General features: G+C 44.7%; 1 protein-coding gene across 1 annotated transcript in view; it reads right to left on the bottom strand.

Annotated features, from left to right (window-relative positions):
• The window catches only part of PDCD1LG2 (programmed cell death 1 ligand 2), a 45,042-nt gene extending 29,650 nt beyond the window's left edge, over nt 1-15,392 (bottom strand). Inside the window, 5 exon segments of the mRNA XM_021712314.1 lie at nt 702-1,007; nt 4,292-4,452; nt 5,609-5,738; nt 14,243-14,419; nt 15,299-15,392. Coding sequence (XP_021567989.1) covers nt 702-1,007; nt 4,292-4,452; nt 5,609-5,738; nt 14,243-14,419; nt 15,299-15,392 — 868 coding nt within the window.
• Nucleotides 15,393-27,826: the final 12,434 nt, after the last annotated feature.

Genomic DNA, 27,826 nt, shown 5'->3' with positions numbered 1-27,826 from the left:
CGGCGGCGGCCGTTGACGCCGGCCACCGCCTTTTCTTCCCTGGGGCTCGGCGACTTCGTCCGCCATAGATGGAGCCTGGCCTCGAGCAGGTTCCCCGATTCCCACCTCCCACGACCCGGAGTAAAACGGCATTTGCCTCACGCCCCAGCGTTCACGTACATAAACACACACGCCTCGGGTGCAAGACTTGCACGAGACAGCCCTCGGTCCTCCCGTGTCACGTCCGCGGATCTACTCATCTTACACGGCTGCGTCTGGGGGAGACATCCGGCGGACTCCGGCTCACCAACCCTTTAACGGGAGCAAACCATGCTTGAAAAACGGAACCAGCGGAATAAACTCTGAAAAGGAGCCGCCTAATAATCCGGCCAGAGATGGTCTGTGGGCGAACGGCGAACCAGGCGAGGCTTATTCTCAGCACTCCCCCCTTTCAAAGGACTCATTTCTCTGGCTTCCTCTAGCCCCGGTGTAGCCCCACAAGTCCCGTCCCTATTAACCTTTACTTCCGCCGCTTTAGCCCCAGATGCCAAAAACTAATTCTGAGCAGGCTCTGCGTTTCCTCTGAGAGAGCTCTGGCTGCTGAAAACCACCCTCCCCGTCGGGGCTGGAGCCACCGCTAGTGAGTTTCGGCTCCTTGCCTCCCGGGCAAGTGCTCTTTGGGAGACATGGCCCCACGGGCCCCAGTCCCCGAAACCACTCACCTCTGACCTTCAGAGTCAGGTACTTGTAGTCCCAGGCCACCCCGCAGATGACCAGGCAGCGGTACTTCCCGGCGTCCCCCACTTGGACCCGAGGGATGTGGAACAAGGCCTTCCCCAGGGGCAGCTGCTCCTCCAGAAAGGTGGCTCTTCCGCCCTGGGAGGACGTCTCGTTCCCCATCTTTTGCAAACTGGCTTTTATTGCTCCGCGTTCCACGGGACGTCCGGTGTCAAAATCACACTCCAGGGTCACATTGCTGCCGTGGTCTACTGTGTACAGTTCCTTAGGGACCGTCACTGTGAATAAAGCTGGAAAGAAAACAAGACACTTTGCCGGTCTGCCTTTGCTGCGCATTCCGCTTCTTAGAGAGTGGAGCTGCTTTTCAGGAGATGCCTGTCGTTATCTGGGTGTTTCCTGAGAAAGCTTTCTCTCCTTGACCCCGACTGGGCAGGAGTGGAATTCTTTTTTTTGGGTACTATTATTATTTATTTAAAATTGTGGGGTACAGTTCAGGACTAGGTATACAAATATTCACCGCGCAGGTACCCTTGTCAGTGAGGTGTGCTCTCCCCTTCCCCAGGCAGATACCGACTGCTGTCAATCCCACCTCCCCATCCCCCATGCCCCTCCCGCAGTTTCCCGCCACTTTCAGTCCTTTTCTTATAGTAATACGGTAGTTGTTCAAGGTCTACTTGTGAGTGAGAACACCGTATTACTATGAGGAATTCTTGATGTGCTGCCCTGAAGTAGTTCTCGCCTCTAAACATTCTCACCTGCGCAGCTGACGGCCATCTCGCTCCTGCCGGGGCAGCCCAGCAAGACCTTCCTGTGGACCGCACTGCTTGCTCTCGGCTGCCCCCCCCCCCCACCCTTCGCCCTCTCCCCCAAGAGCTCTGCAGTCATTCCAGGCCATGCCTCAGCTGATAACAAAATGTCTCCGCATGGCGCCCCTACCATCAAGGTCTGAGCCCATTTTGCTTAGCTGCCTTCACATCATATCCCAGCTCATTTTCTTCGATCCACATGGATTGATTGACGTCTTTCCCTGCTAGAGATCACTACCTCTCACCAGGGGTGGCAATAACAACAACTACCACTTGAACTCTTAACATTGATTAGACACTCTGCTAACACACTGTCTCAGTTATCTCCCAGGAAGCCAGTGAGGTTGGTAATACTGCTATCCTCTTTTTAGAAAACAAAAATGAGGCATAGAAAGGCTAAGCAATCTGCCTAATGTTGCATAGCAAGAATCAGTTCAAGTATTTCTAGGTCCCAAATGTTGTTAACTACCACATCATACAAACCCACTGCAAATGCTTTCTGTTTTCTATCAATGAAAGGGAAAGGAAAAAAATGGGACCGATATTTAATGTACACTTACTATGTACCATGCCAGGCATTGTGCTGGGTATTTTCTATGTCATCTATTTTTATTTTATCTTATTTTTTTGAGACAGGGCCTCACTCTGTCACCCAGGCTGCAGTACAGTGGCATGATCTCAGCTCCCACAGACTCTACCTCCTGGGTTCAACCCATCCTCCCACCTCAGCCTCCCAAGTAGCTGGGACTATAGGCACAGGCTAATTTTTTGACTTTTTGTAGAGACCAGGTCTCGCTATATTGCCTAGGCTGGTCTTGAACTCTTGAACTCAGGCAATCCTCTTGACTCAGTCTCCCAAAGTGCTGGGATTACAGGCATGAGCTCCTGTGTCCAGTCTCTATCTATAGCATTTAATACTGAAAACATGACCGTGAGAATGTGTGGTCATTATGGTTTCATAGTTGAGAAAACTGGCTCAAAGACGTTTGCTTCAGGAGATACTAAAGTTAAAATTCAGAGCCAGATCATGTCAATAAAAAGTCATCAAAAGACAATTTTCGGCCAAGCAAGGTGGCTCACGCCTGTAATCCCAGCACTTTTGAGAGGCTGAGGTAGGAGGATTGCTTGGGCCCCAGAATTCGAGACCAGCCTGGGCAACATATCAAGAGCTCGTCACCACAAAAAAAATTAAAAACTAGCTGGGTGTGCCTGTATTCCCAGCTACTCAGGAGGTTGAGGTGGGAGGGATGCCTGAGCCCAGGAGGTTGAGGCTGTGGTGAGCCATTATTGTGCCACTGCACTCCGGCCTGGGTGACAGCGTGAGACCCTGACTGAAAAAAAAGTAAAAGAAAGACAATTTACTATTGCTGTATGTAACCAGTTGTCTCCACCGTGCAGATGGCAGTGAAGAGTGAAGTCACTTCCTTCTGGAAGGGTGCAACTTCGTCAAAACTATCACAGAATAAGAACGCAAGAGAAATAAAAACCAAACAACAACAGCAACAACAAAAAAGAATGCAAAGGACAGAGCAGTGCCTGATGTGTAAGCTCCTTCACTCATTCTCCTGTGGGTAACTGCGTGGACATTGTGCTGGGTATCCTTCCAGAACTTTCCCTTGCATTTTCATATATTTCATTCAACACAAGTACATATTGAGTGCCTATTTTCTGCCAGATCCTTTATGCGCAGAGATTTTTTAGAGATGCTTTTCTTGCTGTTTCTGAAATAAATAAGATTTTCACCAAATGTAAAAAAAAATCAGAGTCGGATGTTTGACTTCAAAATCTGTATTTTTCTTTCACAGTGTTTGCCAAAATATGAGGCACATAACACTAGAAGTGTTAAGATGATTTTAGATGGGGCAGAATCAAGGCCTAAAGGGAGTTCAATTAATCAGAGAGGAATTTTTTCCCTTCAATTACATATATTTTGCAACTGGACTCCCACACCTCTAACACTGGCTATTTTTCCTTTTAATCAAACAGGAAGCTTCTAAATAGATAACAGAGTCTGGGCAGAATTTGATAATACTGCTTTGTTTTCATTGCATTTATTTTTGTTCCTGTCCTCTACTCACCAGTGCAAGTGACACTGGTTTTTCATTTACCACAGGGGTATATTGATTGGTTAAAAAATATAAAAGCTGAATTGACTTCATTCTATTTTTTAATAGCATAAGGAGTGGCCAAACATGACAAAACTAGTGAAGGTAGTGTTTGCATGAATAACGTGAGAAACCACAGGCTTATGCTGCTTCTAACATTAGTGAAGGGAATTAATGATGGTGGAGGAAGATGAAGATCTCGACGTCATTTCTGAATCACAGCAGAAGATTAGATCAAATTATGTTCAGTAGCACTGTGTCATTCATGCATTCAATCAAATCATCCATTCAACAAATATTTTGGGGCTTTTTCTAAACACTAGCTATTCAAGGGGTTATTTCATTTTATAAAATGGCATGAGAAAAGCATAGAGTTTAGTGACAGGTGAGCCTGGGTTCAAATCCTGACTGTACTGGAAGGCCTTTGACTGTGAACCCACCATTTAGCCTCTGAGAGTCTCAGCCTCTTTATCTGTAAGACAAGGTTGGGATCTACCTCTCAGCATTGTGGTGAAAACGGGATGAGGTGTAAACCATGCAGGTCTGGCAGAGAGTGGGCACTCAGCCAACGTCCATTCCTTTCTTTTGTGCCATGTTTTAATTCGTGGGAAAGTGGTAACTTATATCCTGGCTACTAGTTATCAGCCAGGATATTTTACTAACCAAGACGGGCCATTTCCTGACCAAATGTCCCAGTATAAGGAACTTCTGGGTTTTCTGCTGCTTGGATGATTCCTATTGCAGTTATCTTAGGAGTCAAGCTTTTCTTCCCACACTCCTGCAAGTCTTTGAAGGCGATGGCCTGGCTGAGTTTGCTTCGACATCTCCAGGACCCCAGCAGACACTAAGTTCCGGTTAAGAGTTTGGCAAACCAACTACAGATGGAGAGATAGGATGAGCCTGGCCATATTCACTTCTGTTTTTCTCTCATCAGTTTGCAACTTGCTTGAGATCACACAAATTTGCATTCTTTTATTTTTTTCAGAGCCATAGTTGTTTTTTTTGTTGTTGTTGTTGCCCAGGTTGGAGTTCAGCGGTGTGATCATAGCTCACTGCACACTCTAACTCTTGGGCTCAAGCAATCCTCCTGCTTCAGCCTCCCAGGTAGCTGGGATTTCTAGGCATGTACCACCATGCCTGGCTAATCTCCCTTCCTTCCTTCCTTCCTTCCTTCCTTCCTTCCTTCCTTCCTTCCTTCCTTCCTTCCCTCCCTCCCTCCCTCCCTCCCTCCTTTCTTCCTTTTTTTTTTTTTTTTTGAGTTGGAGTCTCACTCTGTCACCCAGACTGGAGTGCAGTGGCCGCTCCCGGCCACCGCAGCCTCAACCTGCTGGGCTCCAGCAATCCTTCCGCCTCAGCCTTCCAAGTAGCCAGAATTACAGGCATGCACTGCCACGCCCGGCTGATTTTTTGATTTATTGTAGAGATGAGGTCTCACTGCCCAGGCGGGTCTCGAACCTGCGGGCTCAGGCAATCCACTCACCTCAGCCTCCCAAAGGCGCGGGATTACAGGCTGAGCCACCGAGCCCGGCTCTTTCTTTCTTTTTATAGCGATGGGGTCTCATGTTGACCAGGCTGGTCTCATGCCTTGGACTCCCACTTGTTGGGCTTACAAGTGTGAGCCAAATGCCTGGCTCTCAAATTGGCATCCTTAATTGCCACATGACACACACGATATGTGATGTGCACAAACTTGAGATTTATCAAAGATGACTGACAAGTTTGTGTCTTGCCTGCATGCCCTGTTTTAACCGTAGCTAGAACATTGTCTTTCTACAGAGATTCATGGTACAGAGAGGAATTCACAGGTGCCCAGTGTTTTTTGTTTTTTTTAGAAAGCAGGATTTATTGAGAGGACAGAAAAGCTCCCACAGTGGGAGGGGACCCAAAGGGGTTGCCCACTCAGTGTTTTTTTTGTGCAGTACAGGGGCAAGGGCAGGGCTATAGAGTGAGTGCTTCTGTGTAAAACAATGCTAATTATACCTGTTCTTGCGGGGCTGGGTGGAAAAGACCTTGGGATAATACTTGTGAAGAGGGATTTCTTGTAAGATTCCATGTTTTGGAACCAATGCACACTTGTATTCACTTTCACTCTGGGTCTTTGTAATGGGACCTGCTTAAGGGAAGAATCCTTTATGGTGGAAACCATCTCTGGATACTTGAGTTATGAAGTCCCTTGTAACGAAGACAGAGCCATCTGACACCAAATTCACTCTGTCCTGGAAGAATAATATTTACTCATTCACTAGCAATTTCTTAGCCACCTTCTATGTGCCAGGTTTAGGAATTTACTACTAAATTTCACTTTTCTCACAACACATTACACATGCTGACAGGAAACAGGGAAGAAAGCAGGGCCGGCAAGGAAGGTCAGTTACTGACTCTGAGTAACAACCAGAACTAAAAAGAAGACTTTTGGCAAATTTATTGACCACACTGTGCTTTCATCTCATGAGAAGGGGAACATTTGTAACTTCCTCTGGAACTCCCCTTAGCACACAGCAGAACTCCCCTCTTTGCTGCTGGGCCTTTGCTAAAAGTCCGCTTTCTGCTTCCTTTCCCCTTTGCCTCGTACAGAGTGTTAGCTAGGGGCGGTGGACATCAAGTATGGCACCTCTCAGACAGGTGACTCTTTTAGGCTAATATTTACAAGAGGAAAGAGTGGTAAGCACACATAAATCACGTGTTTGAGTAGCTCAGCATGACAAGAAGATTAATTGTTATTTGGCTTAATTTGGCCCCAGTTAAGGATTCTAAGACATGCAAAGCTTTGAGCTTGATCACCCCATATAAAGTGAGGGTTTAGGAAATGCAATACACTTTTGAAATCCTAAAACACTATCACTTGCTGTAAACTGCAGAGGAAATCAAAACATTTGCAAACAATTCTGTGAAGAGGATTTTCTTAAGCCTGGCTGCACGTTATAATCGCTAAGCAGAGGACCTCAACCTCGGCTGATATTGGACTCAGAGAGAGGCTCTTAAAATATACTAATGCCCAGACCTTGTTTTGGATCCATTAAAATTAAATTATTTGAGTGAGGCAAGCATCAATTTTTAAAAAAAGTTGTCCTAGTAGTTTCTGAGTTGCAGACAAGTATTGAGAACCGTTAGTTAAACAAACATATGCACATGAAAACATCTTTTATCATCTTGGCATTCAAAGTGCTGTCCTTCACCTGGAAGCTAGGTAGAATTGCAGAATTTCAGGCCTGCACCAGACCTAGGGAACCCGGATCTGCATTTTAACAAGGCCAGGGTGATGTGCCTGTGCCTTAATGTTGGAGAAGTAGCGTTATGACACCAGTCTGCAGTTGAGCTGTTCCTGGGAAGTAGAGTCAGAGTTAACATCTGTTAAACACTGGACGAACGCTTGTGTCCTCATGTCATTTGGCGTTCCCAACAACTCTTAAAGGCACTCATCTGCATTTTACAGACGGGGAACCTGTGGCTTAAAGAAGTGGTACAACTTGGGCAAGGTCCAAGAGTGGTAGCACATAGGATTGGCATTCAAATCCATCTCCATTTACTCGCTGCACATTCATCTCTGTGTTATTCTTGGTTTTCTGCAGGTATGACTCTATATCCACTGGCATATGCATACTAAATCCATGAATGGGATAGATATGCTTTTTTAAAAAATTTATTTTATTTTAAAGATGTGGGGTACAGTTCAAGATTGGGTATGCCAGGGGTCATTGTACAGGTAAAGTCTGGGCCTCCCTTTTGTCCCCACTTTGCCTGGTTTGAGATCAGGTACCCTTATTAATGTTATGTGCCACCCTGCACCCTGGCAGTTTTTGGCTACTGCCAATCCCCTTCCTACAGTATTATAGTAAATGTTCAGGGTCTGCTTATGAGTGAGAACATATGGTACTCAGTTCTTTGTTTCTGTGATAAATCATTGAGTATTAATAGACTCTAAATCCACCCTCCTTTGGGGCACTTAACTAAACAAAAGGACAAAAGACTTGGCAAAAGCATGAAAATATTTGAACATGCAGATCCTTTAGTCAGATTAAAGCAGCCAACTTGAGTATTTTTGAAAATTCTTGAGAGAAACTTTGTATCTTATTTGCAACCAGGTATCAGTGAGAGTTAGCCCCTGTCAACACCAGGAAACACAAAACAATCATTTGCATTAGCTCCCAAGATAGCTTCCTCTTTAAGCTAATTTTATAGCACTGAAAAAATGTAAGTTTTTTCAGACAGCTCACACGATGGGTGTCTGAAAAAACATAGCCACGTTCTTCAGAAAACTCTGAAGTTCCTAGTTTAAGACAAAATCTTACACACCTGACACATGCTCTGCTCAATGTAGGAGCACTGCATGGAGACATGTCTTAGCTTAGAAATCCTTTTCCTAAGCTGATTCTTCTCCTTGGTATATTTCAGCAGTCAGCAGAAATAGTTTTTGAAGACAGATCGAGTGGAGAGACCCAGACTGTGGGCTCTGCCCCAGAGTCACGTGGTCATGGATCACCATGGTCATGTACTCATGGGTTCTCCACCCCTAGTTTGTATCCACCTCTGGAACATGAGGAGAGGAGAAGACATCAGTGAAAAGAGGAAGACTGGGGCTGCTCTTTCCTCCAAGACATGGCAAGATATAAAAAGTATTTCTGAGTTACAAGATGTCCTTAGGCTTTGAAAAAAACCCACATCAATTACAATGCTATAGTAATCAAGAAAGCAAAAGTATACACTCAAAGACCAATGGAACAGAGAATGCAGAAATAGACCCCCATAAATATGACTAATTTTCGACAAAGATTCAAAGGCTATTCAATGGAGAAAGGATAGTGTTTTCAACTAATGGGGCTGGAACAATTGAGCATCCCTACGCAAAAATAAAATGAGCTCAAAATATACCTCACACCTTATACAAACATTAACTAAAAAGTATCATAAGCCTATATATAAAATGTATAATTATAAAATGTGTAGAAGAAAACATAGAGAAAAATCTCTTAGATCTTGATTTAAGCAAAGTGGTCTTAGATACAACACCAGAAACATGATTCATAAAAGAAAAAAACTGATAAATCGGACTTCATCAAAATTAAAATCTTTGCTCTGTAAAAGGCACAGGTAAGAAAATGAAAGGACAGGTCACAAACTAGCAAGGAATATTTGCAAATCACATATCTAATAAAGGGCTTGTATCTGGAATAAAGAACTCTCAAAACTTCACAATAGGAAAATAAACAATCCAATTAAAAATGGTCAAATGATTTGAATACACACATCATCAAAGAAGATATGCAGATAGCCAATAAGTACCTAAAATAATACTTAATATCACTAGCCATTTGGAAAATGCAAATTAAAACCACGACGAGATACTTCTATTCACTTATTAGAATTACTTAAAAAAGAAAAGAATGCCAAGTGCTGGTGAGGACTAGGAGAAATTGAAACGCTCATATATTACTGGTGGGAATGCAAAATTGGTACACCCACGATGGAAAGGTTTGGCAGTTTCTCATAGAATTAAACCATATGCTTGTCTTATGACCTAGGTCTTTAACCAAGTGAGAGGAAAATCTGTGTTCACACAAAAAAACTATATGCAGATGTTTATAGCAACATTATTTTGTAAACCACAAAAATTAGAAAAACCCAACTGTTTTGGGGAGTGGATAAACAAAATATAGTATACACACAATGGAATATACTCAACAACAAAAAAGGAATGAACTGTTGATATGCATAACAATATGGATGAATCTCAAATGCATTATGCTACGTGAAAGAAGCCAGGCCAAAAAAAAAGAGTATCTAGTGAACGATCCCATTTCTATGACATTCTGGAAAACAGAAAGGAGAAGGACGGAAACCAGATCAGCGGGTGCCTGGACTTAAGAGTTGGGAAAGGGTTTCTGCTGTTTCTTGGCAAGTTATGGAATTGTTCTGGCTCTTCATTGTGGTGGTGGTTATATAATTATGCATTTGTCAAAACTTATAGACCTTTCTGTGAAAGAGAATAAATTTTACTGTATGTAAATTGAAGTATACATGCATATATACATAATTTTTAAAAGTTATGAAAATTTTTTACCCTAACTTTTCACTTCAAACTTTAAAGTATTGTATAGATAACATAGTAGACCATCCATCCAAAGATCATACAAGTATGGAAAGAGTTAATGATTAATGGTTTGTTTGAGTTATATTCAGAGTCAAGTTATATCACAGTGCTGTGGTGAGGTGCACATGTTTTCAAGCATTAATCCAGCAGAAGAAAGTGGAAATAATTATAATGTCCACCAGTAGGGAACTGGCTAAATAAATCACAGCATGTCCAGTGAGGACTATAGGGCTGCTTAAAAATGGGGGATGTCTGTATTTGTGGATTTGGAAACCGTAAAAAACATACACCAGTAGAATGCTTACTAAGACTTCTTTTAGTTATTCTCAGTAATCCAATTTATGGAAAAATAAATAGCAGATAATATAGCCTTATGGAAAGGGTTTTTTGGGAAAAGGGTTTTCTGGGACAGGTGAAGAGTTTCTGGGGAGCCGGCAAAGATCTACTTCTTGACCGGAGGGTGTTTAGAAAGATGATCACTCTTTCATAGTCTCAGGCTATATTTTTTCCACGTGGTTGTCTGCATCTGTAGTATATTTTATAATAGAAAGCTTTGAATAAAAAGAAAATGAAAAGCTATTTAAGTGAGATGAACACCTGTGAATCTACCACCTACCCCAAGAACTAGCAAACTAGCACATTGCTAGTGACATATATCTATTGCTTCCTCCAGAGGTAACTGCCATCTTGAATACTGGGCTTATCAATCTCTTGCTTACTTTTTTTTTTTTTTTGGTGACTTGGAGTGTCACTCCATTGTCCAGGCTGGAGTCTAGTAGCATGACCGTGATTCATTGCAGCCTTGACCTCCTGGGCTCAGGAGATCCTCCTGCCTCAGCCTCCCAAGCAGCTAGGACTACTGGTGCGTGGTACCAGACAGGTTATTTATTTATTTATTTCTTTATTTACTGACTTACTTATTTCTTTGTAGAGATGAGGCCTCACTACGTTGCCTAGGCTGGTCTGGAACTCCTGAGCTCAAGCAATCCTCCCACTTTGGCATTCCCAAAGTGATGGGATTACAGGAATGAGACACCACGCTGGCCTCATCTTGCCTACTTTCTTAGTTGTATCTTATGGATATAAGTATGCTTAAGCCGTAAATTGTCCATGAAAAGGACATTGTGCTAGATGTCATCTTCAGGGCTTGCTTATTTTTTAGCAGGACACTATGCTCGGGATTCACAGGTGGAGTCACATGCTTTTATAATTAATTTATTTTCATGCTGTATCATATTCTGTGAATATACCACAATGGATCCATTTTCCAGTTCATTTGTAGTAACTAAGAATGCAGCTATCAGCACTATTTTTAAAACTTAAAAATAGACAAGTATGTACGCAGACAGGGTACTAAGGCATCATGTTGATGCAGTTCCTAGATTTGTCTTTTTTTCCTTCGCAATGAGGAGTGCAGGTCTAGGGTTGCACCAGGAGCGATGGAGGAGGTGAGGTCCTCAGACTGTCTGGCCTCCCTGTCAGCTGCGGCTCCCTCGGGCACCAGATAATGTAGCCTGATTGCTCTCATGTGCTTTTGGAAGGCTCCTTATGTTTTTTAAATTGCATTTTTATTGTAGAAACAATACCAAAATGCATGTTTCTTTTTTTTACACTCACAGACACATGTTTATTGAATCTTGTTCTGGTAGATTAATATTCCAAGACGATTAATTTGTAAAAACATTGGGGCATGTTTAGTTAATACACTTCTCTAAGGGACACTTTGGTTTTTTTTGGTTTTTGTTTTTGTTTTTTGAGTTGGAGTCTCACTCTGTCGCCCAGACTGGAGTGCAGTGGCCGCTCCCGGCCACCGCAGCCTCGACCTGCTGGGCTCTGGCGATCCTTCCGCCTCAGCCTTCCAAGTAGCCGGAATTACAGGCATGCGCTACCACACCCGGTTAATTTTTTGATTTATTGTAGAGATGAGGTCTCGCTGCCCAAGCGGGTCTCGAATCCGCGGGCTCAGGCAATCCACTCACCTCAGCCTCCCAAAGGCGCAGGATTACAGGCTGAGCCACAGAGCCCAGCTTTGTTCTTAGTTAAGGGCAGAACAATGAAGCCAAGTGCACTTTATTATTATTTTTGGTTGTTTGTTTCTTTTTATGTTTGTGGAGGAGCTCTCTATGGTTGGCTGGTGTTTTGCTGTAGCTCCATATTTATTTGGGACAGAAATTTTAATTAGTCCTTTGAGTTTTAGCCAGTTGCCTTTTGGTAACTCAGTGCACAGCTAAATATATACTTCTTATAAACAAAAAAACCCGAGTAAACATAATGGAGAAGATTGTGCTTTTTACCCTTATTCTAACCCACTTTCCCTCCCCAGAAGTAAAGATTTATTATTTCTCAGATCTCTTGGGTTTTGTTTTTTGCTTTTTTCTTTTTCATGTATCCCCTTTTGAAATCAAAACTTTTAAATTAGAGAGACATAGAATGACAAAGTTTTTTTTTTTTTAATACCACAGGGAGAAGGCACTCTAATTTAGGTAGGTATTTAATATTTGTTTGAACTGATATTCAAATTGAACATCAGTTATCCGCACAATGGAAAGCAGAGAAGAACTCCGAATTTGTGGAGAAACTGAGAAAGAGCTGTGTTTTTAGTTTACTTTTGATTAATTCACCAACATAATGTACTACATATACTTTTTGATTTTGTAAATGTCCAGAATAAACATTCACGATATATTTATATTTAATTTTAAGTGCAAAAGCCATTCCAAAGTTGGAAGATTTATGGACTGTCTGGCATCATCATCACTGCAGCACAGTAAAATAGAAAGAACATTAGCTTTGCTGAAATCTTGCCCATGTCACCTAATAACTATGTAATCCTGGGTAAGTTGAGTAACTCTTCTCTCCTCACCTATCAAATGGTTATTGTGAAGATTAAATGAGTTATAGCATGTGTAAGCTGCTTAACATAGTGTCTGGCATTTAGTGAATGCTCAGTAAATGTAAACTCTTGTTCCTCTGCCCTGTTAGTAAACTTCACCCAGAGACAGGTCCTATTTTCAATGCCCTGTGCTGCTTATCTTAAAAGGAAAGGTCCTTCCTCTGCAGAAAGATCCAGTGAGGGATAAGCAATGCTGACTCTTGCCACCTGGCTCACTCCTTTCCTAACAGAAAAGGCAAGAAATAAAAACAGAAAAGCAAAGTCCCAGTGTTTTTAAGCACCAAACCCACAGAGGTTGCACACTCCCCAAGGTTTCTCCTGAAGCCCCCAGTCCAGTCACAGGATGGGGAATGGTAGCTTCATTTGACCCTTGGTTTCCTTATCACTTTTTGGAAACTTGAAGCTCTTTGGTAGCAGGGGAGTGTTTCCTCCTTTTGCTTGTCTCTATAATCCCAGTCAGACCGAGTTCCTTGCAGAAGAAATGCAAAGTGTTCCTTCAGCTGGCATTGCAAAGGCAGGGTAGGAGTATGCAGAATATCGGGGTCTTCTTCTGAGGAGGGCCCCAAATCTATGTCTCTAGTGCCAGGCCAGGCTGTGCAGCCCGAGAGAGGGAGAGGAATGGACTGGGAAAGGAGCAATTTGGGACCAGCTGGATAAAAGAGAACGTCTTCAACAGGCTATCAAGTGCCGAAAGAACTGTTGGTTCTCAATCACAGGCGGGATGTGATTGGATGACTTGTCATGGGGTTAGGGCTGCTTTCAACAAAGACCTAGTGCCCTGTTTCTGCCCCTGCCTTACTCTCTTACCTCTTGGTATTCATTCAAAATAAGGCACTCTCGGTCCTGACTCCACCCTCGAGTGGCTTGAGCTGCCTTCCCAGGAGGACAACCAACTCTGAAACTGTTTCCACTCACCCACATCCTCCAACAGAAGTTCTCTATTCAAGTCCAAAGGCACAGCCTTAGGCTCACTGTTCATCTGGACTTCAGGAAGACTCTGAGTTTTCCATTCAAGTAATCCACACTAAGGTATGGATGACCAATGGCTGCCATTGTTGCTTTTTAAAAGAGAAACTCAGACCTGCCTGGGCAACTTGGTGAGACCTCATCTCTATAATAAATTAAAAAAAAAATTAGCCGGGTAGTGCACGCCTGTAGTTCCGGCTACTTGGAAGGCTGCGGCAGAAGGATCGCCGGAGCCCAGCAGGTCGAGGCTGCGGTGGCCGGAAGCGGCCACTGCACTCCAGTCTGGGTGACAGAGTGAGACTCCAACTCAAAAAAAAAAAAAAAAAAAGAAATTCACATGAACATGTAATAACAGGCGGAATGTCTGCATGATATTCTCTTTAGAGTAATGGAGTTCCCTAACCATTGTCGCCTTACTCTCCCTGCCAGAAGGGAAGGGGACAGCTGCTCAGCATCTCACCTTAAGGGAACTCAGTCCTGCCCAGCTGTATCAGTTCAGATGCACATGGTCTGACTGGTCCTGTCTTCTTGTCATTACTCTCATTGGAGAGTGGGGATAGAAACAGCAATACTCTTGGTCCCCACTTCTGGAAGACAGGGACCTTGGCGTGCACAAGCCATCTTGGGCGCCATGCTTTTTGTGGTGTTTGTAACAGCCAGCACTCACTCTGCCTCTCAAAGAAAGCTCTCAGCCCGAGGATTGCAGTCCTGTGATTGGCTTTGGCTAGGGGCCGATGGTTTCCGATCTCAGGCCTCTCCCTTTGTTCTTTCTTACCTGCTGTCTGACGAAACTGCAATTCCAGGCTCAAGATTAACAGTAGGAGGGACATGTTCTGCACTTGACCTGAAAGAGACAATGTAAAGTCTCAGGGGCAGCTTTCTTGGGTTTCATAATTTAGTGATTTACTTACTCTTGAAAACAGGGAAATAGGCCGGGCTCGGTGGCTCAGCCTGTAATCCCATGCTTTGGGAGGCCGAGGAGAGTGGATGGCCCGAGCTTGCGGGTTCGAGACCCGCCTGGACAGCGAGACCTCATCTCTACAATAAATCAAAAAATCAGCCCGGCGTGGTAGTGTGCACCTGTAATTCAGGCTACTCGGAAGGCTGAGGCGGAAGGATCACCGGAGCCCGGCAGGTTGAGGCTGCGGTGGCCGGGAGTGGCCACTGCACTCCAGTCTGGGCGACAGAGTGAGACTCTGACTCAAAAAAATAAAACAAGAAAACAGGGAAATAAATTTTGGGGGAAAGTGGTAGACCCAGGTAGAGTGGAGCTAAGTTACCAGTTCGTTGTCTGGAGAAGAGGGGACACATACTAAGAGGAAGTGCGGCACCCTTTATCAACCCAGACGAGAAGCCCTCCTTTCTTTTCTGACTACGAGCCAGTCCTCCCAAACCACACACGCTGGTGGTCATCTGCACCGCTCACGAAGGTGTCCATGGTTTCTTTAGTAGCAGACTCTTGAACCCTGGTTTTGCTTGTCAAATGAACGATGTACACCATCTTTTGTCACAGTCTGGGGTCAGGCAGTTGAAAACAGGGCTCAGTAGAACAGAGCCACATTCTCCATAAGACAAGCAACAGGTGCTAGTGGACAGAGCAGAGAAAGTCGTCAAGCTGTACGGGGCGCCGTGACTGAGCTTGTGCATCCTTGACCTGCCTCTTGCTGGGAGGCTCAGGCAGGGAGAGTAGGAACCGGCTCTGATGAGGGTGGGAATTTCCCACCTCGGTCCAGCTCTAGTTCCTGCGCTTTCTGCTTTGCTCCCAGACTTTCTTCATTCACGGACTTCTCGAGATTGAGAAAAGGGATGGGGCACATGATTGTCAGCTATTTTGTGCTCAAAGAGTCTTTTGAACTTCTATTATCCATGGAATTATTTCTTCAAGGGAAATCTGCTGGAGTCATACATCTAAATCAGGTAAAAGCAGAGTTGCTCTGAATGTAATGGAAAGCCAGAGGCAGGTTTGTATCAGGAGAGTGACATGACTTCATTTACATTATTTTTATCATTAATTTTTGTCAGTCAGGGTCTCTCATTCTGTCACCCAGGCTGGAGTGCGGTGGCATGATCACAGCTCACCTCAGCCTTAAACGCTTGTGCTCAAGTAGACCCCTGCCTTAGCCTCCCAAGTAGCTGGGACTACAGGTGTGCACCACCATGCCTGCTCACTTTTTTGATTTTTCTTACAGAGAAGGTCTCATGAAGTTGCCCAGGCTGCTCTCAAACTCCTGGGCTCAAGCAGTCTTCCTACCTGGGCCTCCCTCAGTGCTGGGATGACAGGCATAAGCCAGTGCTCCTGGCCCTCACTGACATTGTTAAAAGAGAACTTAGCTTTGCAGTAGGCAACAGACTGCTGTTGGGAGGGAGAGTTTGGTTGGCAAGATGAGAAGCAGTAAAATCTGCTGAGAACGTCTTCACAGAAATGATGACAGCTTGGATGAGGGTCGTGGGGCTGGAGGAGGTGGGAAGTGGCCTGTCGGAGGTTCTGCATATGTTTTCTGCGTAAATTTATTTTGAAAAATTTCAGCAGGTCGATTGAAATATAATTGCTGTACAAAAGAGGGCTGTGTTTGTGTGTGTGTTGACAACACAGATCTTTTCTAAGTGTACAACTGAGCAGTTTTGAGTATATCCAGAGTTGTGCAACCAACACCACTATCTACTTTTAGAACATTTTCTTGACCCCAAAAAGGAATCTGTTACGAGCAGAAACTCCCTATTTCCCCTTCCCTTTCCCCATAGCCCTTTATAAGCACTAATCTACTTTCTTTCTCTATCCATTGCTTATTCCCGACATTTCATGTTAATGAAACCTTGCAGTATGTGACTTTTTCTGAATGGTTTCTTTCACTAAGTACTATATCGTCCAAGTTCATCTGTGTGTAGCATGTGTCAGTACTTCATTCCTTTTTACGACCAATATTCCATGGTATGACATGTCACACTTGGTTTATTCATTCATTAGCTGATGGACATTTGGGTTGTACCTGCTTGTTGGCCATTATAAATAATGGGGCCGTGAACACCCATGTAGAAGTCTTTGTGTGTGTGTGTGTGTGTGTGTGTGTGTAAATATGTATATATATATATGCGCTTTCAATTCTCTTGGGGTACTAAGCAGGGCTGGAATTGCTGAGTCATATGGCAACTTAACTTTTTGAGGAACTGCCAAACTGTTTACCAAATATATGATTTTCAAATACTTTCTCCCATTCTGCACACTGTCTTTTCAGTTACTTGATAGAAGCATACATGTTTTAATTTAACTTCAACTTTATTTACTTTTGAAGCACAATTTAACTTTGATGCAGTCCAATTTATTTATTTTTTGCTTGTGTTTTGGGTGTCATATCTAAGAAACCATTGCCTAGTCCAAGGTCACAAAGCTGTACTTCTGTTTTCCTTTAAGAACTAAATGTGCTTTAATTCTTACATTTAGGTTTTTTGTTTTTTTTTTTTAATCTATTTTGGTTGATTTTTGTATGTGGTATGAGGTAAAGCTCCAGATTTGTTCTTGTGCATTTGAATATGCAGTTGTCCATGTATAATTTGTTGATAAGACTATTCTTTCTCTATTGAATGGTCTTGGTACCCTTGCAGAAAGGCAATTGGCCAAAGATATATGGGCATATTTCTGGACTTTGAATTCTATTTCATTGAATTATATGTCTAGCCTATGTCATTACCACACAATGTTAACTACTGTAGCTTTGTGCTAAGTTTTAAAATTGGGAAGTGTGAATTATCCAACTTTGTTCTTCCTTTTCAAAAAATGTTGGAACTATTCTGGCTCCCCTACATTTCTATATGAATTTTAGGATCAGCTTGCTCATTTATACCAATAAAGACTGCTGGAATTTTGGTAGGGATTGCACTGAATCCATCAATCCATTTGGGGAATATAGCCAACTTAATAATATTATGAAGCCTTCCAATTCATGAATACAGCATATCTTTCCTTTATTTAGGTCTTCTATATTTTGGAAAAAAAGACCCGAAGAGAGTTGCTGACAGTTGGATATATAGTCTGATAAAAATAGAGAAATCCAAGAAAATTCCTAGGTTTGGGCTTGAGTCACTAGGGTAATGAAGATGCTATTTATTAAAGTGGAGAAGACAGGGGGAGAAGCAGATTAGATACGCGAAACTAAGCCTTGTGTTGTTGAACCCAGAACTCTAATCAGAGAAAGAGAGAGAGAGAGACCACAAAGAGCCAGCTCCAATGCAAACACACGAGGGTCTTTATTCAGGCTCAAGTCTGGGCTCACGCATGAAGCCGGTAGAGGCTTCATGAACCAGAGCGTTGATCCAGTATGGCAAGCAGTTTTTATGCACAATTACAGAGGGAGGGGAAAGAACTTTACACTTGATTTTACATGATTGGGTAATTTCTCCTAATGGGTACTGGAACACTTGGTATTGGTAGGTGCCTTTCGTGGGCTGTAACCTGACTGCCCGTGATTGACAGAAACTCACTTAACGGGCAGAGTGGAATCTCAGATAAGTTAGGTTCACTGCATATAAAGTAACCTGAGCAACCTGGAGGTTACATTAGCCATTAAGTTTGCTGATTCACCCCGAGGAATACTTAGGGAAGCTTGTTTGCTTAACATTTACATAACATAACATGGTCATTATGGGACAACAAAAGCCAAACTTAACAAAGTTTTAAATATAAATGCTGCAAACACATACAGTGAATGTGGGGTAGAAATTCATATAGTACTAGTTCTGGGAATTTATAAAATATCACAAATGTCTTATAGCAAGGTGGTTTTTGTAAAGGTCTTTGATTCCTTCAGGTTTACATAGCCACTGCATGTAAATTAACACTGGCATGGAGGCCGGTGATTTAAATCAACATAAAGCCCACCTAGAGAGCAGCTAGCGCCTCAGAGTCTACTGCGGTAGCAAAGGAATGTCTGAAAGGGGCTTATCGCTTTAACATTTACATCCCGTTGTAAAAGCCGAAGTCAGCATGGCAATTGGGACTGACAATGCTTAACCCAAGAGTTCTAAATACAAACACTACTTAAGCCATTATAACTACACAATCAGTCACTACCCGGCACCCGACATATGCCTAATTCTGCGGGGTCTGAGGTAGGATTTAAAGTACTAAGATTTCATAAAGTACAATGAACATGAAGTAGGAATACACAAAATATATAGTAAACATGAGATAGGGATATATGAAATATAGTGAACTAAACACTACTTTTACAGCAAGTATGGCTTTTAAGTTTCTTGGTTTCTTGGGTCTCTCAATAGCATGCTCTTAACCTAAGTCTATTACTGTCCTCTCAGTGTTTGATGTGGGTTTGGACTGAGATGCCTGTTAGACATGCAAGTAAGGTGTTGAGTGGGCAGGTGGATAACAAGTGGTCCAGAGTTTGGGGTAGAGATATAACTTTGGGAGTCATCAATGTCTAAGTGTTATTTAGAGCCATGGGGCTGTGTGAGATCACCTGCAGAGAGATAGGGAAGAGAAGGTGTCCAGGGACTGAGATCTGGGGCATTCCAATATTTATAGATCTAAATATTTGTAGATCTTTGTAAGGAGAGGGCAACAGCAGAGAAGACTGAGAGGAGGGGGGAAATGGCAGACAACAGTGTATTTTGACCACGTACTTTATTTCCTGTATTCTGATGCTTTGACATTTGGGGCCTTGGTGACTCTGAAGGGACTGACTTTCCTAGGGTTCGCCAATTCCAGGAGACAGCAAACAACCTGCCCAAGAGCACACCTTTCAAATGCAAACCAACCAATCCAGAGCCAATACCCCCAACTACCTCCTTTCCTAGGGGCTTCACATTCCTAGATCCTATCCACCGGCCCTAATCACTCTGGGACCAGGTGCCAGAAGCCCCCAGGCCCCCAAGCCTGCTGAAACTGTTCATATTGGCCAACCTGAAATCCACTTATCCTGCCTCTCTCACTCCTTCCTGTGGAAATGATGGCAAAGGTTCCTGTGCACATTCCTCCCTCCCTCGCTGACTCCTGGCTGACCCTGGTGCTTCCCCCTGTGGCCCCCTGTGGCGTGTAGACCCTCTTCTCTTAGGATCCGTGAGCCTAACACACTGTCTCTTTTTAATGGCAGTCATCTCCTGATCTGTTGGTCTCACCATACTTTAAAAATAATAATATATTTTAAAACACACTGCCACAAAGGAGGAGTGATTAGTAGAGCCCAATGCTCCTGAGAGTTGGATTCAGCAGTATGGAGGTCGTGTAGGATCTTGACAACACAGTATCGGCGAACTTGGTACAGATGAAAGCCCGAATGGGTTTGAGAGAATGGGAGATACACATGTGGAGACAATCACAGACAACCCTTTAGAGAAGAGTACCGTAAAAGAGAGAGGAGAAATGAGGCAGTAGCTAGAGGGTAGCAACCTCAGTAGCTGTATTCCTGTTTTCACTTTGGGAAGGGAGATCTTACAGCAGGTAACAACTAGGAACAGAAGCAAGTGCTTTCCACAGGGGAAATGCTCAGGACACACCTTAGCTGGATTTGAAGAGACGCCGCCTCGTCAAAATGTAAATATACTTGGAAAAGGGATCCTCCTAAACTGCACCAACAGGCCCGGCCCTTGCCAGCATTCTTGCTTTTAGAACACGGAAGGATGGCGTGCCAAGTAGTCCCAGCTCCAGAAAAGACTCTCGGCTCCCCCACCACGGGCTTTAACTTCCCCCACTTCCTTGCCCATCTAATGGGACTTTTCTGGCATGCTGTCTCCTTGTGCAAACCGAGGGACAGGCACTTATGAAGGTGCTTTCCAATCAGCGCTTTCCTTCCTGTGAGGGAAAACATGGTCCATGCAATGACTACAAGGTCAGGCTCTAAAATCAGACACTTCTGGGTTTGAAGCCTGGTTCGACAGATTATCAGCCTCTAACACCGCCAGCAACTGAGGAAGACTCTTGGTTCCTGTCTCCCTGTCTTGCCAATACTAGTAACACCCCTCGAGCCAGAATCTTGGGGGTCATCTTAGATCCAGGCATGCCCCGTCTCGCAAATCCAGTCCATCCCTCAGTCCTGTGAATTCCACCTCCTGGGCCCTTCCTGGACGATGCCTCTCCCTTCTTCTGCCCTGCTCCATCCCCTCCGCTCAGCTCCCATCACTTCTCCTCACCCATCAAGAAGCCTCCTCACTGCCGCTCTTGTCTTCCAGTCTCACTTCCTCTGCTCCCTCCTCCATTTGTCGGGGTGGCAGACACAAGCCTTGCAGTCACCTGGACTCCTTTCTTCTCTCACCCCGCACCTGATTCATTCACGGTCCTGCAGGCCCTTCCTCAGACATGCCAGAACCTGATCACTTCTCACCACCTCCTTGTTTCCGTACCAGGCAGAGCCGTTTTCTCTGGTGGTGGTTTCTGCAGCCGTCTGATAAGTAGACTCTGATTTTAATCTCGCCTTCCTACAGCTAATTCTCAGCACAGCAGTCAGAGCGATTCTTTAAAAACCTCCATGTCTGTTCACAGCCTGCTGACAGTTCCTTTCACTCGGAGTAAAATGAAGTTCTTTCAGTAGCCTGGGCAAGAAGGGCCTGTCTTGGGCCCCATCTTTCGGAGAACCCCGCTGTGGCCATGCTTCTCCCTGTAGGGTAAGGAGCTGGCAGGGCTGAGAGGTGTCACCTGGAGCCCTTGACCTCCCCACCCCCACCCATACCCCTCGTAGTCTGGGTCCTTGGGACCCTGGAAGTCTCTGTCTGAATGGCCCGAAGCCTGTTTCCAGGACTGCGTGGCTTCTTCCTCATATCCAGTGCCTTAGGCAACATTGCGAGAGTAGCCCTCCCTCGCTCTCTCCGGCATTCTCCACCATCCTTAACCGTTTTTTCCTTCCAAAGCAATCGTTACCAGCTAACAGTTCATATAGTGTCCTTCTTTCATGGATGATTCCCTGTCATCCTCCCAAGAACACACGTGGTAGGAGGGTGGGGACTTGCATTGCTCACCCTTGCCTTCAGCGCCACCCCCCCCTGCACAGCAAATGGGCGCCCAGTTAATATTTGTTATATTTGTTGAGCGAATTACTCCTTTGCATAGCAGGCAGAATGAGGTCCTGAATAGTCAAGTCTGACCAGTCCTGTCGCACTCAAAACGCTTTCACTAGCTCCCATGATTTGCAAAGGAAAGCGATGCTTAGTGTGGCCTGAAAGTCTTCCCTGGTCTGGCCCCACCTGCCTCAGACACATGGAAAACAGCACATTCTGCAAATAGGACCTTGTGGCTGCTTTGAGAATTCTAATCTCATCTTATTCTTTCTCATCTTATATTTTCTCTACTGCAATTTCTTCATGATTTTTAAGAAATCCTAGTGCGTTGTGTGTATTTCATTAAGTGGCCTGACATTCCTCCACATCCAAGACGAGCCCTTCCCAGCTCCTTTAGGCTGTCCCTTCTGCCTCAATTGCATCCATAACTCACCTCTCTAGTGCCAGCACTGAGCTCATTCTTAGTGTGTTCAGTTGTCACACTTCTGTCTTCCCTGCTAGAGCCAGAGCTCCTCGTACTTAATTAGGTCCTCATAACTATTTATTGAATGGACAAAGAAATGAGTGATTGCTTGCAAGGCTGTTTGGTATCATACTGAGGAAACTGAGACTCACAGCTCCCAGCTGGCTCATTCCTCTGTTGGAAAAACAGAAAGCTTGTTTTGGTCCAAGCAAAGAAGGAATGTTCTTCAATTAGAGCCACTCACAATGGAGTGGGTGGCTAATGGGGTGGGAAGGTCACCATCCCTGGAATTGTTTAAGCAAAGGATCCCTGTTGAAGCAAGAGTTTCCGTAAGAGGTGGAAGGTGGTTCCCTTTCAACAGAAAGAGTGTTGTCAAACAGAAGAATGCTTCCACCGGTATCCAGTCTCTTCATCAACTGCTCTCAAAGCTGGTGAATCTGGAGAAGACCCCTGTCTTCTGAGTTCCTTAGGGGAACCGTGTTTTCTGAAAGAGGAGGTTCTTGGGACCTTTATGATTAGGGACGTGTGAACTCCTTTATGCACAGGCAGGCAAGGTCTGAGTTTATTTAGAGAACTTACGGAGCACAGCCAGAACTCATGAATTCACGACATCCTTTACAGAGGCCACGCGTGAGGCTCTTCTCTCACCATGTGAGAGTTGTGATGGGTCTTCTCCAGGAGACAAAATCGATGTGTTTGATCAGCCAGGCCAGCTCCTGAGTCTTTCTTTTAAAATTCATGTGAGTTTTGCAAATACATTTCTTCATGTGTATTCCAATATAGCCATTTATTTTTGTCTTAATCATTTTGAGAGACGTTGGACACTAGAAATCAAGTTCTCTAACGTCTATGTCTCTTGACCAAACCACAGGTAGTGAACAAAAATGCTATGGGTTCTTGGGCAAGGGACGTGAAAAAATATTTTGTAAATGGCAAGCATTCTTCACATTCATTGTCTTTATCACATATGAAAGTGACGGGTAATCTTTGGTTTAAAAATGCCAAGGATTTCTACATGACCACGCCTTTCACTCTTTCACTAACCCCACTAAGATCTCACCTGGTAGAAGTCTACTCAGCCTTTAACACGCAGGGCCACTTGCTTCGTAAATCTTCCCCTGAGCCTCCCAAGAAAATGTTTGCAGAACCGTTGACCCTCTCAGCATATTTCTCGTCTGGTTTATACGCCTTTCTTCTTAGTAGAATTTTAGCCCTTAGAGTGTGGTGGCTATTCACAGGCCCAATTGACATCATAGCACATTCAGCCTCAAACTCTGGGCCTCAGTGAACTCCTGGACTCGAGCGATCCTTCTGCCTCAACCTCCTGAGTAGCTAGGACCATAGTGTATGCTACTGTGCCTGGCTATTTTGCTTATTTCTACATAAGAAGGGCCAATATTAATTTATCCAACTGCATTAGGAAGTTGTGTCTTTCCAGAGAAATCACAAAAACTCCTGTAAATTATAAGGACAGGTTTGTAATCAGAAAAGGAAGAAAACTTTTCCAAGCAAAATTGCAGGAGGATCAAAAATCACATTAGACGCTAGCAGTCCTACTTCTTCATTGCTATAAGCCTCGTTTCTCGCAATTTCTGCTGTCTGTTAGATCTGTTTGCAAACTGACAGATGAAATGAAAGTTGTGGTGCTGATGGTTTGATTCTTTCTTTCTTTTGTTTGAACATTTCCTTGGCATTTACTGTGTGCCACGCTCTAGAGGTCTGACAGTCAAGTTCACGAACGCATCCTAGAAACAGTGCTGCAGCCCTCACTGCTGAATGTCACTCTGGTCACCTTCAAAGTCCTCTCCTTGGGAGGCTATGCCCCAGTGCCAGCGCCTAGTCTGCCTGTCAAGGCAATTTCGGAACTCTTTTCTGGGAAGGCCATCAGGGCTGTGGTCGTGTCACCCTTGATGTTCTGAAAGTCATCAACTCTCTCCATTTCACTATTTCCTTTATCTTCGGGTAAAGAAAAAAGGTACCAGGGTCCAGATCAGGAGAGGAGGGAGGGTATTCCAATACAGCTACCTGTAAGGTGCTGCCAATGTAATACACAGTGGCAAATTTGTGAACTTAATTGTCAGACTTCAACAAATAATATCAACAGCTCTGATGGTCATTCCAGGAAAAGAGTTCCAAAATTGCTTTGACAGGTGAGCTAGGTGCTAGCACTGGGTAGGTGAACTAGGTGCTGGCACCGGTGCATAACTTCCCAAGGGAAGGACTTTGAAGGTGAGCAGAGTGATATCAGCAATGAGGTGTGCAGTACTTTTTCTAGAATGGTTTGCAAATCTAATTGTGGGATTTCGGATGCAGAGGTGACTATGACACAGCCAATACCTTTAAGGAATTCGCTGGTCTGTAGAATGACCACCGCATAGACACTTTAGGAAATACCTTAACAATCCTACCAAAGTATTCCTTTATGTAATAATAACCAGCATAAAGCTTGTTTAATACTTTATTCTTTGCCGAACATTTCCAGTCTTATCTCATTTGGCTGCTCCTTCTCCCTGAGTGTCTCACAGATCCCTGGGTGTCTGTGAAGACCTAAACTAATACACACCCAATTTAACTGAAACATCTGAATTGACCACTTAAATCCAAGTGTCTAAGATAGTCATTGTAACCGGCAATGTTTGAAAGTAGTTTGAGTTTGGATGCCTTTGTGCATATAATGCAGAGTTTGCCCCATCTTCCCACTTCCTGCTGTATTATACCCAGGTGGATTCACGTCTTTTTGTTACGCTCTGGTCCTTACAGGCATTTGAGCTTTTAGGGGGTCTTAGAGCCAGTGCTCTCATAGGTGCATGAATAGTTATTTTATATTTAAACCATCTGTGGCAGATGGATAGACAACCTGTAGTCTTAAGGTGCCATTCTATTCAATTTAATGGGGGCACTTAAGTTCAAATTAAATATCCATTTTTTAGTCAGTAAACGCTGAGTTCCAACTTTTTGCAAGTCTTTGTGTTAGAATTTGAGTAATTCATAGGATTCATCTAAGAAAGGGCCCCGTCCTTGAAAACATGATAAAATAGTGAGAAGGTTAAAACTCACACACATGAAAAGGAGTAAGAATGGGTGTGAAAGGAGTGACAGAATTGCAAAAGCCCTGGAAGTTGACCAAAGGAGGGCGACTTCCTGGAGGCATGGATGTGAGCTGGGCCTTGGAAATGTGGGTAGGATCGGGAGCCGCGCCATCCTCAAGGGCTCTGCAAATAACTCAGAGGCAGTCTCAGAGATGAACATGCTAGGGCCTGTTGAGGGGACGCTGGGCAGCCTGACTGGCTGGACACCGAGGCTGAGCGAGACTGTCCAGGGCTTAATGTCAGGCAGAGCTGCCAGCATGAAGACAGTGACCGTTGCTGAAAAATGGAGTGATGGCACCAAAGAAGCGTCTGAAAAAGATTACAACTAATTTTTTTCCAGCATAGACATGGAGGTGGGTTGAACTGACAGCCAGCCACTCAATTAGGGGATCCCTGCTTTCATCCAGACTTTTGGTAACAAGGCCCTGACTTAGGGTTAGAAAGGGGAAGTGTGAGAGAGGAAGAAGAAACATAATATAAAACAATTGACAAAGCAATTGACAACTAATCAGCCATACAGCAGAGAAAAAGAGAAGCAAAGACTGTGGTTTTTTAATTTTTCTTTTACTTTTTTGAGTCAGGGTCTCACTCTGTCGCCCAGGCTCAAGTGTAGGGGCACAGTCACGGCCGCTCGACTTCCTGGGCTCCGGTTGTCCTTCTGCCTAAGCCTCCCGCCTAGCTGGGACTATGTGTGTACCACCACACCCGGCTACTTTATTTTGTTTTTGGTAGAGATGAGATCTCGCTGTGTTGCCCAGGCAGGTCTCAAGCTCCTGGGCTCAAGCAGTCCTGGAAGGGCTTAATGTCAGGCAGAGCTGCCAGTGTGGAGGGCTTAGTGTCTTGGAAGGACTGCTTGAGCCCAGGAGATATGTAAACAGAGAGATTGAAACTTATCTAAGCTCAGGAATGCCTCAAAAGTTGGAGAACAGGAGCAGAGGCTCCATGAAGAAGGCAGAGCCAAGGTGATCGGAGGAAGTCAGAGACAGCATGACTCCGAGCCCTTGGAGCACCGTCCTTAGGCAGGGGTGGTGCCTAACAGAGCGCTGTGAAGAACAAGAACAGAAATCAGCCCCTTGGGTGTCAGAGGCAGCTGGAAGGCAGCAGAGGTGGCTGAGGCTGGATGCCTTTTCACGTGCCTTTATCTGTCCTGGAATTCTGGGCCTTGACCTGAAAGTCAGGGGCTGGCTGCCGTGGAGCAGTGTGCGGCCCGAGGGTAGACTGCAGCTGCCTCCTCATGGGCAACTCCAGTTCGCCGCCATCCAGGCTGGGGCATAGTCAGACGTTGGCATGTGAGATAAAAGGGATATGCAGCGATCTGGGCCGTTGTCCAATGCATCGTAGAGCAAACGAGCTCAAATCGCCTCCATGACACCATCTCTGGGGACGTGTCCACTGTGTCCTTTTCAGATCACCCTCTAACTGCCCCCTGCATATTCCACAGACATTTCAATTCTGGCGACCCTTCTGCCAGTTCATCAAATAAGCCAATTCAACAAGACCCAGTGAGCACCTGTGTGTATTGGCAGGCGCTGCACTAGGCCCTGGTGCCCAGAGACCCACAGAGCTGTGGTCCTTGCCTCAAAGGAGCTCTGGCTCAGAGGGAAGGCTTACCGACATGAGAAATTAGGGAGAAGACACCTCGAAGCAGCAGACTAGGAAAAGCCTGCTGATGGTGAGGTCTCGAGGAATGAGGGTGGATAGATCAGGTTCCTGTGGCAAGACCGCGAGGTGGACACTGTTCAGCCCCACAGAATTGTAGGCTTGAAAAGGAGCTTGGATGACAGTCAGGTCCCACCGTATTTAGCTCCTGACTCAACTGCCTGGTTACTGGTCACACAGAATTTTTGACTCTGCGTTTTGTCGATGTGTGGTTATCACGCTCTCCCTGAGAGCCATAGATTTCAGGGTGGAGAGGAGGCCTGAGTCTTCGGACTCAGGTTTCATCTCTTCGGCCCTTGCACCCCACACGAACCTGTTGCCAAACTCATCTACTCTGCACGCCCAAGCGGGGAGCCGTCCGTTGCCACAGTGGCCGTTTTCCTTAGTTTTGCTATCTTTTCTCTGGTTATTTTACATGAAAAAATAAGCGTTTTAGCAGACCCCAAGTCACGCTTTTGCTAAATAATGGTTATCTCTATGAGTTCATAAAGCAAGAGCTCCCCTGCCCCCAAACAGGTTACTCTCAAAGCAGAGCTCGGAAACACAGACCAGCCTTGAACATGCACTGCTGCCAAACAAGTAGATCACACAAACAGATGTCAGTTTCAGGAAAACAGATGAAGCTCTTAACCATCAACCGTCCCAAAACTCCAGGCTGAGAGACAATCTCAAGAATAGTTGAGATTTTCTGCAATGCTCATTTTTTTGAGTTGGAGTCTCACTCTGTCGCCCAGACTGGAGTGCAGTGGCCGCTCCCAGCCACCGGAGCCTCGACCTGCTGGGCTCCGGCGATCCTTCTGCCTCAGCCTTCCAGGTAGTCGGAATTATAGGCGTGCGCTACCACGCCCGGCTGATTTTTGATTTATTGTAGAGATGAGGTCTCGCCTGCCCAGGCAGGTCTCGAACCCACGGGCTCAGGCAATCCACTCACCTCAGCCTCCCAAAGGCATGGGATTACAGGCTGAGCCACCGAGCCTGGCTTGCAATGCTCACTTTTGATGCAGGAAATATCTCACCTCATAAAACTGTCCAGTAAGAATAA

The sequence above is a fragment of the Carlito syrichta genome, unplaced genomic scaffold, assembly GCF_000164805.1.
Source record: "Carlito syrichta isolate Samal-C Ts95f unplaced genomic scaffold, Tarsius_syrichta-2.0.1 Scaffold303180, whole genome shotgun sequence".
In the NCBI taxonomy this organism is placed as follows: Eukaryota; Metazoa; Chordata; class Mammalia; order Primates; family Tarsiidae; genus Carlito; species Carlito syrichta.
The sequence above is the reverse complement of the archived record's forward strand: the minus strand, read 5'-3'. Positions and strand labels throughout refer to the sequence as shown.